This window comes from Nicotiana attenuata, unplaced genomic scaffold, assembly GCF_001879085.1.
Source record: "Nicotiana attenuata strain UT unplaced genomic scaffold, NIATTr2, whole genome shotgun sequence".
NCBI lineage: Eukaryota > Viridiplantae > Streptophyta > Magnoliopsida > Solanales > Solanaceae > Nicotiana > Nicotiana attenuata.
This window is the reverse complement of record NW_017673458.1, coordinates 82,028-96,472: the sequence shown is the minus strand read 5'-3', so window position 1 is coordinate 96,472 and position 14,445 is coordinate 82,028. Positions and strand designations below refer to the sequence as shown.

General features: G+C 39.0%; 1 protein-coding gene across 2 annotated transcripts; it reads right to left on the bottom strand.

Moving 5' to 3' along the window:
• Positions 1-1,742: 1,742 nt before the first annotated feature.
• Positions 1,743-2,168, bottom strand: LOC109216424 (histone H4-like). 2 transcript variants are annotated; one of them, XM_019380574.1, is made up of 2 exons: positions 2,109-2,153; positions 1,743-2,057 (listed from the first exon to the last, which is right to left on the bottom strand). In XM_019380574.1, exons 1-2 carry the CDS (start codon positions 2,151-2,153, stop codon positions 1,842-1,844), a joined length of 261 nt encoding a protein of 86 aa, XP_019236119.1. In that variant the 3' UTR covers positions 1,743-1,841. The 2 variants fall into 2 exon arrangements, with proteins under 2 accessions (XP_019236119.1, XP_019236120.1); XM_019380575.1 differs by having other exon boundaries at positions 1,743-2,168.
• Between the last annotated feature and the right edge of the window lie 12,277 nt (positions 2,169-14,445).

Below are 14,445 nucleotides of genomic sequence, written 5' to 3'. Positions count from 1 at the left end.
TCCTCAACACACTGAGTCCGCTTGTTGTATACCTTGTAGGCTTTACTTTGAGAAGAATATCCCAAAAAGATTCCTTCATCACTCTTGGCATCAATTTTTCCAAGCCAATTCTTTCCATTGTTGAGAACATAACATTTGCACCCAAATGTTCTTAAGTAAGTCAGCTTGGGCTTCTTTCCATTCAACAACTCATAGGGGGTTTTGTTTAAGAGAGACCTGATCATGCACCTGTTCACCAAGTAGCAGGCAGTGTTGACAGCTTCAGCCCAGAAGTTCTTAGCAATCCCACTATCGATCAACATTGTTCTTGCCATTTCTTCAAGGGTTCTGTTCTTCCTTTCCACAACTTTATTTTGCTGTGGAGTTCTTGGGGCTGAGAAGTTATGGGTAATGACATTCTCGTTGCAGAATTCGTCAAACTTAGCATTGACAAATTATGTTCCATGATCTGATCTAATGCATGCTACTTTTGACTCCATCTTCACTTGAATTTTCTTCACAGAGGCTACAAAAACTTCAAAGGTCTCATATTTTGTTCTAAGGAACAGAGTCCAAGTGAATCTGGAATAATCATCCACTATCACAAAAGTGTATCTTTTTCCTCCCCTGCTTTGCACTCTCATAGGGCCACATAGATCCATATGAAGGAGATCAAGTGGTTTTGAGGTGCTGACATCCTTCTTTGGCTTGAATGAAGATTTCACATGCTTTCCTCTAGCGCAAGCATCACAAACCTTGTGCTCTTTGAACTTTGAATTGAGCAGACCACGAACCAGGTCCTTCTGAACCAACTTATTCAGTAGAGAGAAGCTTGCATGCCCCAACCTTCTGTGCCACAGTTCAACATCATCATCAACTGCTTTCAAGCAGCTCAGATCACCACTTTGTAGGGACTCAAAATCAGCAACGTAGATATTCTTGTATCTTCTAGCCACAAGTACCACTTCACCAGTTACTACATTTGTAACTGTGCATATTTTGGACAAGAATTCCACCTTGTTTCCCTTATCACATATCTGAGAGACACTTAAGAGACTGTACTTAAGACCATTAACATAGTATACATTTTCAATTGAGTGAGTGAATGGTTTTCCAATTTTTCCAACACCAAGATGTGCCCCTTTTTCCCATTTCCAAAGGATACACTCCCTTCTTGCAGGGCTGTTAATGAAAGAAAGTCCATGGTAGGGGTGCGCATTCGATTTATCGATTCGATTTTGACCCTTATCGATAATTACTTATCGATTATCGATTTGTACATATGCTTATCGTTATCGTTTTAATAAGGTTTCAATTTTTTCGATTTCGATTTATCGATTTTTGGGGCTTATCGATTCGGTTATCGATTACACCAATAAGAAAATTTGCGGGATTCCACAGAAAGTATATCGCTATAAACACGCCTAACTAATATGGACAAAAAGAAGCTAAAATAAGACGAACACATTTATAACATAAAAATTGTGTCAAAGGCACGGAGAGAGGGATAGGGAGAAACCTACTATTGAAGTCGCCAGAGTACACCGGAGTATGCTAGAGTACGCCGGAGTACGCAAGAGTACGCCGGAGTTCGCCGGAGTTCACTTTCTCTGTTGGGTTTGCAGTTCGCGGGAGAGAGGGAGAAAGGTAAAAGCGGTGCTGAAGAATGGGTAGAGGAAATAATAGGGTTAGTGACTTCTTTTTTTTTAGTACTGAGCAATCTCTTTTGCCAATTACTATTTCTTGAATATGTAACGGAGAATTACAATACCAAGCTCAAACAAAAACTAAGAAATTCTAATCCACAACAAGTGATAAAATGATCTACAATCATTACCCACACAAACCCTAATTCCAAAAACCTAACCCCCAAATCCATAGAGAGTCCTGCCCTGTCTCTTGAGTGCATAAACAACATCCATAGCGGTAACAATATTTCTCCTAGCGTGTTCTATGTAAGTCACAGCATCACGAATCATATTCTCCAATAATATCTTCAAAACCCCACGCGTCTCCTCATAAATCAAACCAGAAATACGCTTAACTCCTCCCCTACGAGCGAGCCTATGAATTGCAGGCTTTGTAATTCCCTGGATGTTGTCCCTTAAAACTTTTCTGTGCCTCTTTGCTCCTCTTTTGCCCAATCCTTTGCCACCTTTGCCTCTTCCTGACATTTTTGTCGAATTTTGGTAGTTAAAATGAGAAGAAATGTTGTTGATTTGGTTCTTGACATAGGGTTAGGGACTTAGGGTAAAGGAAAGGGTATTATAGAATAAGGGTATATTTATCTTTTTAGTATATCTTATCGGTTTATATATAAACCGATAACGAAGAGGACAAAATCGAAATCGAAATCGATAACTCGATAAGGAAAATTTCGAAATCGAAATCGAAATCGATAAACCGATAACAAATAATCGATTCGATTTATCGATAAACCGATTCGAATGCACACCCCTAGTCCATGGTATTCCTAGTCATGTACTTTGAGCATCCACTGTCGATGAACCATTGTTGACTGCTTCCTTTCACTGTTCCCTGCACAAGAAAATCAAGGGTTAGACTTAGGAACCCAAGCAAGTTTGGGTCCCTTGTAATAAACAAGAGGATGAATAAGTGCTCTTCTAGTCCATGCAGGTAACATGCGCTTTTTATGGGTGGCACCTGGTCCTTTTTCAGCAGTTACTCTTTCAGCAAAAACTTTGTTTTTCTGAGGAGACTGAACCTTGGCTTGGCAATTTTCTTTGAAATGCCCATTGTTCCCACAGTGGGTACACAGCCAGTTATCAGGTACAATAACATACTTGCTATGAGGGTTATAAGGAGTTCTCTCCCTTTGAAACTCTATTCCCTGCCTGTTTCCACCATTATTAACATACATGGCAGTAATAGCATCCGAGGACCAGGTCCACTTAAGAGACTTCTCAAGATCATTTTTTACTCTTTCCAAATCTGCTTGAAGTTATCTATTTTTCTCAAGTTCAGCACATAAACTAGTTTTTACAGCATTTAACTCGTTTTCAAGCTTAATATGTGCTTCACTAGCAACTTCTTTTCCTTTCTCAGAATTTCCAGACCTACATTCTGCTTTGAGTTCCTCTATTGTTTCCTTCAAGTCTATAATCACAACTAAGAGGTCATCTCTTTCTTGCTCTAAGGCATCAACTTTCTCCACTAAGCCATTCTTTTCTTTACTAAAATTTTCGATGGTTTCTTTTAAGTCAACAACTACTACCATCAAATCGTCTCTTTCATGTTCTACACTAGCAATTTCCTCAGTTAGAACCTCCTTTTCATTTTCTAGAATAACTATGGTTTCCTTCAAATCAACCACACAAACTACCAAGTCATCTCTAGTTTGTTCAGCATCTCTTAACTCTATGGTTAAGGGATTTGATATCATCTACAAGAATATGATAGGCATCAATTAATACATTTTCTAGTGACATGAGTTTCTTAGGAGAGTAGGATTTCAGATTTCTCTGAACATCCCTAAAATTTACCTCATCATTGTCATCATCTTCATCATTGTCTAACTGAGCCATCAAAGCAATTATTGAATCATATTCATTGTCTTCACTTTCAACTGCCATCATAGAACTATCACGTGCATCATTTTCTTCTTCAGAATCACTGGAGGAATCTCCCCATGCTGCAAGAGCTTGCTTCACAACATTGTCAGCGACGTTCTTTCTTTTGAAGCGTTTGTCGGGAACCAGGTTCCTCTTGGCTGCTTTATCAGAGTTGTGCTTGAAATGTTCTTGCTTCAGGAGAGGGCAATCCATGATGAAATGCCCTGACTTTCCACATTTATGACAGAGGTCATAATTCTTGCACTACAACATAATGTATTTATAGCTATAAAATCTCATCTATGAATTTAAAAATCGTGGCTAATACCTAACAATAGCCACAAAAATTAGAATTTTCTAGCTACTTACAAATTCGTAAAATTTGCTAGCCACGAAAATTGAATTGGTAAAGCTAATTCCTTATTTTTGCTATAATTGCTAACAATCGTAGCAATAATTGCCTAAATAGCTACAAACTTATTGCTATAATAAAATTGCGTAGCTAATTCATACATTTTAGCCACGCATTAAAAGTTAATATAGCAGTAGTAACCTTTTAGCCACAATAAATTATCCAAAATAAAACACTGTAGCTAAAGAAATACATTTGCTTCAAGTTGTAAAAAATTGTAGCAATAGGTAAATGATATACCCACGAATTTATTATTATGATAAACTATTGTAGCTAATTGTTAGTTTTTGCTACAAACTGAAAGTTACTGTAGCAGAAGTAACCTTGTAAACAAAATAAATTATTTTAAATAAAATATTATAGCTAGATAAATATTTTGTTTCAAGTTCTAAAACACGGCAATAGTTGGCTTAATAACTATAATTATTTGTCATTATAGAATAATCTAGCTACCAATTTATTACTTTGATAAAATTTCGTAGCTAATCATTAGCTTTTGTTACAAGTTGAAACTTGCTATAGTAATAGTAACCTTTTAGACCTATGAAATTATTCGAAACAAAATCTTGTAGCTAATTGAGTATTTTTGCTCGATTATGAAAATCATGATAAGAGTTGCCTAACTGTAACGACCCGGCCGGTCGTTTTTGGAATTTACGCCTCGATCCCCCATTAACTGCTTCCCCTAAGTTCATTTCTGCTATTTTGGTTTGCCGGGACGTTCGGTGTTGGGATTCGGAGTATTTTGGGACACTTAGTCCCTAAATGAGAGCTTAAGAGTTGAAAAATGGTCCGTAATCGGAACAGTGTGAAGACGACCTCGGAATGGAAATTTGATGGTTCCGTTAGCTCCGTTAGGTGATTTCGGGGTTGGGAGCGTGTTCGGAATGTATTTTGGAGGCTCGTAGCTCATTTAGGCTTGAAATGCCGAAGTTTGAATTTTGGAAGTTTCCGGTCCGATAGTGAGTTTTTGATCCGAGGGTCGGATTGGAATTCCGGAAGTTGCAGTAGCTCCGTCATGTCATTTGGGATGTGTGCGCAAAATTTCAGGTCATTCCGGTGAGGTTTGGTTAGGTTTTTGATCGAAAGTGTGTTTTGTTGGAATTTGAAGTTCTTAGGCTTGAATCTTTGATTTAATCGGACTTCCGGTGTTGTTTTAGGTGTTTTAAGGATTGGTACAAGTTCGAATAAGGTATTAGNTCCTACTTGAAATTATACTTGTGCTAGATTTAGAAAGCATGTTTAGCTGACTTAACTGCCTAATTGCTTAAGTTGTTTGACTGTACTACGTGAAGCATGCTAGGCTAATTCTATCTATTGCTCTATCTTTCGTACTTTATTCCTTAGTTTGTTTCTGGCTGTGGTTGCGCATTTACATCGGGACTACGGATGTGGGATTCCGGTAGCTCCCCCCCCCCCCCCTTGTTTGTTTACTTTGGGACTACGGGTTCGATTCCCGGTAGATCCCCCTGCACTTTTACTTTGGGACTGCGGGTTAGATTCCTGATAGATCCCCCAGCATTTTGATGGTTGGACTACGGGACGGTATCCCGGAAGATCCTTCGGTTTGGTATATGAGTTGGACTACGGGACGGTATCCCGAGAGATCCATTGGACAGTAGAGGAAAGGGCTACAGGACGGTATCCTGGGAGACCCTCATTGCTATCATTGGTATTGAGTTGTATTTACTCTGTGTTTGCTCTGTCCTTTGTGCTTGTTATTGTCTCGTTGACCTGCCTTATTTCACTGCTGTATTTATTATTTCTGTCAGATTATCATACTGTTAATTATTGTTATTACTATATTTTGTCTCAGTATGGCCCTGACCTTCCTCGTCGCTACTCAACTGAGGTTAGGCTTAGCACTTACTGAGTACCGTTGTGGTGTACTCATGCCCTTCCTGCGCATGTTTTTCATGTGCAGATCATCCAGGTACCTCTACTCAGGCGCACTATCAGTGAGGCAGGAGGACTATGGAGACTTCGAGGTAGATCTGCTGCGTCCGCAGACCGACGAGTCTCCCTCTTATTCTATCTTTAGTACTTAGTTTTTCCTTCTTTCGATTGTTAGAAATTCTGGAGTTTGGAACCTTTACTATACACTTCTGTAGCCTGTGTTGCCCATGAGTTTTCGGGTTTTGGGAATTATTTTAGACTTGTGATATTGAGTTGTACTTGCCAAGCGGCATTCAGTAGAGCTTCCTTTAGATATTTGATTCGATTTTCTCTATTTTTCCGCAATTACTATATTTCCGCAATGTTAGGCTTACCTGGTCATGGGGACCAGGTGCCGTCATGACATGTTCACGGTTGGTGAACTAGGGTCGTGACACTAACACTACTAGATAATGAAATATTAATGTCAAATGTAACAATTATATTTTTCTTATAAGATAGAAAAAGAGTAATTAAGGAAGAAAAATATAAATTGTATATAAAATTACATAATTATTTAAAATACAAATTAATCTTCATTCTCAAGCAACAGCTCATTTGTTTACCTGCCTATAACAGCAAAAGTTATCACTTAAAACATTTTAGACTTATCAAACTTATCTTTTCTTGTATTGCTGTTGTTGTTAATTATATAATTTTGTATGTAAAGTTTAAATTATTATTAATAGTTATAGATATTCATGTATGTCATATACTCTATTACTTTTAAATAACTTATTTTTTCACAAAAGTATTCATATTAAAGACTTTAATTGTTGTAGTGATATACATGTATATGGTCCTTAATAATTTATACTATCTTAATAATTATCATAAATCAAATTATACACCGAATCTAAACTTTTTTTTATATTCTTCTTATACATGAAGGAGATCTTGTCTCTCTTGTGAGTATTATTTTTAAGAATAGTTACATATTTTCACTATTATTATGATTATTTTGAGTATTATTTGTATTAAATAGTAGTTACATATTTCCACTAGAGGTGTCAATGAATATTTAAAAACCGACTAAACCGACCGAACCGTACCGCAGCGAACCGAATTTTAGGTTTCTTTGGAAGAAACCGTAGGTTTTTATATAAATCTATAACCGTGCCGATAATTAGGGTAGGTTTTTTATTTTATAAAAATAAACCGAAAGAGTACCGAACCGTACCGAATAAATTTTATATGTGAAAAATATATTTATATAGTAAGTTTAAAATTAATAAAGCATTATTTTTTTCATTGGGCCTTGGAATTATAAAAATTGTTATAAGCCAATAAGTAATTAAACTCAAAATACTAATTCCTAAAAGCTATTATGCTACTTATACTTAAACTAAGCTATTTCAAGTATCTTTATTAGCAAGACACAAAGTATTTTAGCGATTATGAGTAGCAAACTACAATGTATTGAATATGTTTCCTTTCATATAATTTAGATTTATTTTTTTAAATATTTAATATAGACTTTATTCTTGAGTCCCAACTTGGTTTATATCATTCCACTCGTGTGATTTATATTTTCTTTGCGTTTACTTGGTTCCTTTTATGTTGCTATCGAATAGTTGTGTATCTGTACTCTAGCCATCTTTCATGTTTTTTAATTCATTATCCTTTAAAAAGTAAAAATGTCTAGAGAGTTTTGCTAAGTCCTATAAAAGAACGTATGTTATTGCATTCTATTTTTAATGTGAATTTTACATGACATTTAAAAAAATATCAAAAATTAACTGAACCGTACGATACCGAAGTGAAACCGACATGATTGGGACGATTTCGAAAAGTCTAATTATGGTTATACATAATAGAATAACCGAAAAATTAGTATGGTACAAATTTTATAAAATAACCGGCCGAACCGAACTATTGACACCCCTAACTTCCACTATTGAAGTTTATTTTTGTAAAAAAAAGTTAAGAAAATCTACTACACTAATTATTAGCTATAGTCAATTTAGATAAGTATAAAAGTTATTGATTTAATAATCTAATATAATATTAATAACTTAATAATTATCATAAATCTAACTTAACACTAAAAATTGAGAAGCTAATATTATTGAAATATGAACATATAAGAAAACTAACAATATCATATAAGATGAGAAAAGCTATAATATCTTTATTTCATGCAATGTCACGATCCTAAACCCGGACCCGGTCGTGATGGCACTTCTCGTGAAGACAAGGCCAGCCGATACATACCCAATTCGAAGTTAAACAGCTAAAGAGCAATACAATAGGCTAAAACATACTTTAATAATGCTAAACAACAATGCAATATCATAACAAGGCGGAAGTACAACCCAATCACAGCCCGATACCGGGGTGTCACTAGTCATGAGCATCTACCAAGTCTAAATACAACTGACAAATCTGAAATGTACTCAGTACAGTCTAATAAAATGATGAGAGATAAAGCAGTGCTGCGAACGCCGGCAGCTACCTTGCTAACTCCACTGACAACTGCCACCAAGCTCAGAAAATACCTGAATCTGCACACAAGGTGCAGGGAGTAAAATTAGTACTGCCAACTCAATGAGTAATAATCATAAATAAAGGCTGAGTGATAAAAAATCACTAAAAGAGCATCAACATGCTGTATAGAAGCAGTTTCAAAATCCAGTAAGAAAGCAATGAAGCTGTAAGATCCTTTAAAACATCTTAGCTCGGTTTAAACTCTTTTGAAAATGACTTTTTCAACAGTTGCGCAAATGAATGCAGAACAACTAGTGCAAGTAAGCACAGAAATCCGCCCCTCGGGCACAAATTCACAATTAATCAAGTAAATGGCAGGCAAATAAGAAAGATAAGCACATAAGGTTCGCCCCTCGGGAACCATATCGACAAATCCGCCCCTCGGGCAATATCTCAGAACAGTACCAGCCCCTCGGGCAATCACATAGAACAGTATCAGCCCCTCGGGCAATCACATAGAACAGTACCAGCCCCTCGGGCAATCACGTAGAATAGTACCAGCCCCTCGGGCTGTATCTCACATCACACTGGGTACCCGCGCTCACTGGGGGTGTACAGACTCCGGGAGGGGCCCCTTACGGCCCAAGCGCAATAACAAGTCATCTCGTGGCATCATAAACAGGCTCTCGGCCTCATATCAATATCAAGCCACGTCGTGGCGTACAATCTCAGGCCCTCGGCCTCATAATCAAATTAGTGTATCACCGCTGCGGCGTGCAGCCCGATCCCAAAGATATGTATCACCGCTGCAGCGTGCAACCCGATCCCAAAATATATGTATCACCGCTGCGGCGTGCAGCCCGATCCCAAAGATATCCTCACAACACAGGCCCTCGGCCTTACTCAGTCAAAAAATCACATAAGCCTCTCGGGCAACAGTAAAACAGTATTTCTCAGCCCAAAACATCATTTAAATATCATTTGAGTATTAAAACAGACTAAACATGGTTGAGTTTTGAAAACAGTGGGAAATAACATGACTGAGTTCAAGTATAAAGCCAAAACAGTGAGGAAACATCAACAACAACAACCCCCGAAGGGTTCAAATAATTGGCACGGAGCCCAAATATGGCATACAGCCCAAATAATGATGATAGCAAATAGATTTCAATCAACTACACCGTAAAATCATCAATCGGGACGGACCAAGTCACAATCCCCAATAGCGCACGACCCCACGCTTGCCATTAAGCGTGTGCCTCACCTCAATATAGCACTACAATGTGCAATCCCGGGTTTCAAACCCTCAGAACATCATTTACAATAATTACTCACCTCAATCGGCTACATCTCTAGCTCGCGACACCTTTGCCCCTCGAATCGGCCTCCAGACGCGTCGAATCTATCCAAAATCAGAACGAATACGTCACAATATGCTAAGGGAACAAAGCCCAAGCGAAAATAATCGAAAATTCCAAAAATCCCGAAATTAGCAAAACCCGAGCCCCGAGCCCACTTCTCAAAATTCAGAAATTTTTACACCAATAGGTTCCTTATCTCCCCACAAGTTCATACATACCAAAAACATCAAAATCCGTCCACAAATGGCCCTTCAAATCCCAGATGAAAGGTCCAAAATTCCAAGCCCTGGTTCTTCCATTTTAGCTTAAGTTTCCATGATTTTCTAGGTAGATTTCACAATAGAATCAAGTATTAAGTCCAAAAATCTTACCTCAAGTCGTTTCCCCTTGAATCCCTCTTTAATCTCCTTCAAAAAGCTCTCAAAATGATCAACTATGGGTGAAAATAGACCCAAAATCGCGAATGAAGTGACTTAAAAACATTCTGCCCAGGCCTGTATTTCCTTCATCGTGATCGCGGCACTTCCTTCGCGATCGCGAAGAACAAATCTTCAGCTTCCCAAAATTACACTACGCGAACCCGACAAGGTCTACGCGAACGCGATGATTAGACGAAACAACCCTACGCGATCGCGGACATATCTCCGCGTTCGCAATGCACAAATATCCTGCCAAGACCCAGGTCCAATTAACCCTATGCGAACGCGACTACCCTCACTCGTTCGCGATGAACAACTCTCCCAAGCTATGCGATTGCGAGCCTACAATCGCAAATGCGAAGAACAACTAGATGCCCTCCTCAATTCCTTCTACGCGATCGCGATACACCCTATGCGATCGCGAAGAGCAAATTCTCTGCAACCTGAACCTGCAATTTCTGCTATCTTTTCCACTCCAAAATAGTCCGATTGACCACCCGAAACTCACCCGAGGCCCCCGGGACCTCAACCAAAGGCACTAACACATCCTAAAACCTTATTCAAACTTGTTCCAATCATCAAAACACCTCAAACAACAACGAATTACTCAAAACGCATCTGATTCAAGCCTAAGTTTCTAAAATCTTCCGAAATACGCTTTCAATCAAAAACCCAACCAAACCACGTCCGAATGACCTGAAATTTTGCACACACATCCCAAATGACATAAGGAAGCTACTGCAATCTCGGAATTCCATTCCGAACATCGGATCAAAATCTCACCTACCAACCGAAAATCGCCAAAATATCAACTTCGCCAATTCAAGCCTAATTCTACTCCGGACCTCCAAAACCCATTCCGATCACGCTCCTAAGTCACAAATCACCTCCAAAAACTAACCGAACCATCGGAACTCACATCCGAGCCCTCTAACACATAAGTCAACATCCGGTTGACTTTTCCAACTTAAACCTTCTTAAAAGAGACTAAGTATCTCAAAACTTACCAAAATCATTCCGAAATCGATCCGACCAACCCAATACCACAAAATACGGATAACGAAGCATAAAGAAGCAGAAATGGGGGAAATGGAGCGGTAACTCATGAGACGAGTGGCCGGGTCGTCACATCCTCCTCAACTTAAACAAACGTTCGTCCTCGAATGTGCCCAGAGTTGTTCCAAAAGCCAACCAATCGCTGAATAACCTACCATGCATATACCCGGGGGGTGATCCCACATCACCCTATCTCATATAGGTCCGATAACACATTGTGCTGAAATTACACAGTCCAATCTAGCCCATAAACCATAGAACCACATTTTCACTTCTGAAACCATCAGTACGATCTAAACCTCACACCTATACTCTCAATAAGCCCGAACCAGCTGTAATAGCCCATGCCTGCAACCTCAGGTGCAATTATATGATATACCACATAACTCAAACACATGTAGCGATAACTTCCATTCACAGCAGCTGCACACAACACCCGAATACCGGTAAAAAACCTCTTATCAACTAAAGTCTTATTCCAGTACTTTCATATACTGCCAATGATAAATGAAACACGTAGTAAACCATAACCATCTCTCAGATCAACTATTCATGAAACCAATTCTTCTTTGGCAAAGGCCATAGCAAATTTCCGAACCGAACCTCGATATTATCCTTCCAACATGCTAAAATTGAATCTGTTGTATTCATTAAAGATCCCAACGACCTTACTTAGTTCCAACACAACTACTCTGGTGACATGAAACCTCAATACAGACTAAAGCCACAACTTGTCCAATACGCGCTCCAATAAACAACAATCCGAACATACTCAAATCATGAAAAATGACTCAAATGAAAGAGCTGTACCGCAAGCTCACCAGTACCACCACAACACAAGGCTGAGACCCGTCTCACATCGTAGAAACAGAACACACGAATCTAACCCGCAAGGTTATATCTCCACATAACTTCACTGTAATGCGTGATCCTATCCAAATATTGCTCCACATGAAACACCTCAAGTCACTCTGCTCGAAATTGGCGACCACGCTCAATCAATATCTAGAACCAAAACAAATCATCATCCCCACAGTGAAGCAAATAACATACACCACACAACCCGAAAGGGCATAACGGATATGCCATCCACCGAACAACACCTAAGTACTCCACCCGCTCGACTCCCACTATGGAACCCCAATAGAACCGCACCATATGTGCCTATAACCCACAAATCATAACACCTCAAAACACAGAAAGGTAACTCATAGATCTCCCCAGGTTACTAATAAGATCAATAACAATCGAATTAACACATCCTTCACCAATAGCAACTCAAGTCAACAAAACCGTCTCGGTGCAGAACACACATCCATATAAGTTTACTAATGAACCACATATCAACCCTAGCCACACACAACAGATAAATAACCCTCCGAAGGTTCACAATAACTGAATCATGGCACATGCTATCGTATGACTATCTACCCACACCTTGCCGCCCACAACCACGAGCTAACCTGTATATGAGAACTCCTAGTCTCCAACTCCATATAGCACATGAATTACCATATCTGATCCCAATTTCGCCGCTCGAATATACAACACACCTCTAATACTCAATCACCCCACGAGAGGTACACCTATAATTCTTCTGTGCCACATGGCAAACTCGCATATCATTAGTCAATCCAACAAGAAAGTGCCACAATACTACCAAAGTACCATCAACTCAATCACATTGCCTTTTTCTGAAACATATACCCTCGTCAAATCACCCCAATTAGCAATACCATTTACTTAATCATCTGAAGATCATTCCTCTAATCATCTGAAGCTCATTTCCCTAATTATCTAAAACTGCCCGTGCTGCCCAAGATTTTTTATGACCTTCCGTTCAGAACTGAACCGTAACCTTACACACGCAAATCTCAATCCTCCATAACATACCGCATATACCATACCATCTTAGGATAACATGAGAGCTTCATCTCCCTTCCGAGCCACAAACATCTACGTACTCAACTAGTCAAGAACTTTCCATTGATCCATTTTAGAAGAAAATCACTATACATCTCAAGCTCCTCACACCAGCAGAAAGTATACATCTCTAACCGCGGTAGAAATCAACAAGAACTCTCCGACTCCCCTTGCACAGAAAACCAAGTCTATCAGGACTGAATCCTCCTAACTCAATAAACCTACGCAGGCCACTAAAGCCCAAGAGCATCACATTCACAATATCTACCCTGAAAGGACTTACTGCGAATCTAAAGCCATTATTTTCACCTTCCCAATACTGATATATAGAATCCCATAATTAATATAGAAAATACCACAAGTCTTGCCATCTTCCACTGAAAACTCAGTTCCTAGCCACAAGTACCACTTGCAAATTTCCACTTGTTATATGTAAAACCCAGAACGCATTAGAACCATTCTCTATAGTCATCTACTCTACCCAAACTGAAATTAGCCCGATCAAAAGAACCGAACAACCTGCGTCTCATTAGCACTTCTGACACTGCAGCACATAACCTTACCTTGATGCTACCAAGCCACTCCCCTTTCTTATGCACTGAGCATTCTTTATCAACAACAACTCAAGACAATCTGTGATTTTCAAACACCTATGAAGCATGATATAACCTTACCCTAGTCGAAAATTCTTCCTTTGCTCGAGCCATCCTCGGGCTCAATCTACACAAACCATAACTGATTCACCAGCATGCCTCAAACTAGATCCAACATAGCACATAACTGTGCAATCAGCTAATCAATGGCAAACTCCCCCATTTGGCTCGAAGCCATAGATCAAAACACACATAATGACCCATAATGCATATACTTAATTGCTGCCATAATACCACAGTGAAATTAACTCAATCCTTCATAAGCTCGTGGGACACAGACTATCTAGTACTTCATATCTTCTGCAACTCTCGCATTTGCTCACGAAACAATTAAACCTACTCTCTTAAGTAGCTCAAATTCACATTGCAACACACATATTTCACTTGTGATTGAGATCTTCTAACCATCAACATAACGATCACACAACTCCAGAACACTTCGCAGGAGATAACCCACCTGCTTTGCCTCAAACTAACATTTATGCATGCCTTCCACCGTCATGAACATTACGCAGTCACTTAATCTTCCTGAGTCTGAACTCATACAGCAACATGAAATTTACTTCACTCCCAACCAGGAAACATGAAAAGATTCTTCACTCACTCATAACTCGGGGCTATACATCCAATCACAATGGAAACCAACCACCTAATAGACCATCTATCCTCCAGCAGACCCTTCTCGTTGCTTACAAATCATATGATCAC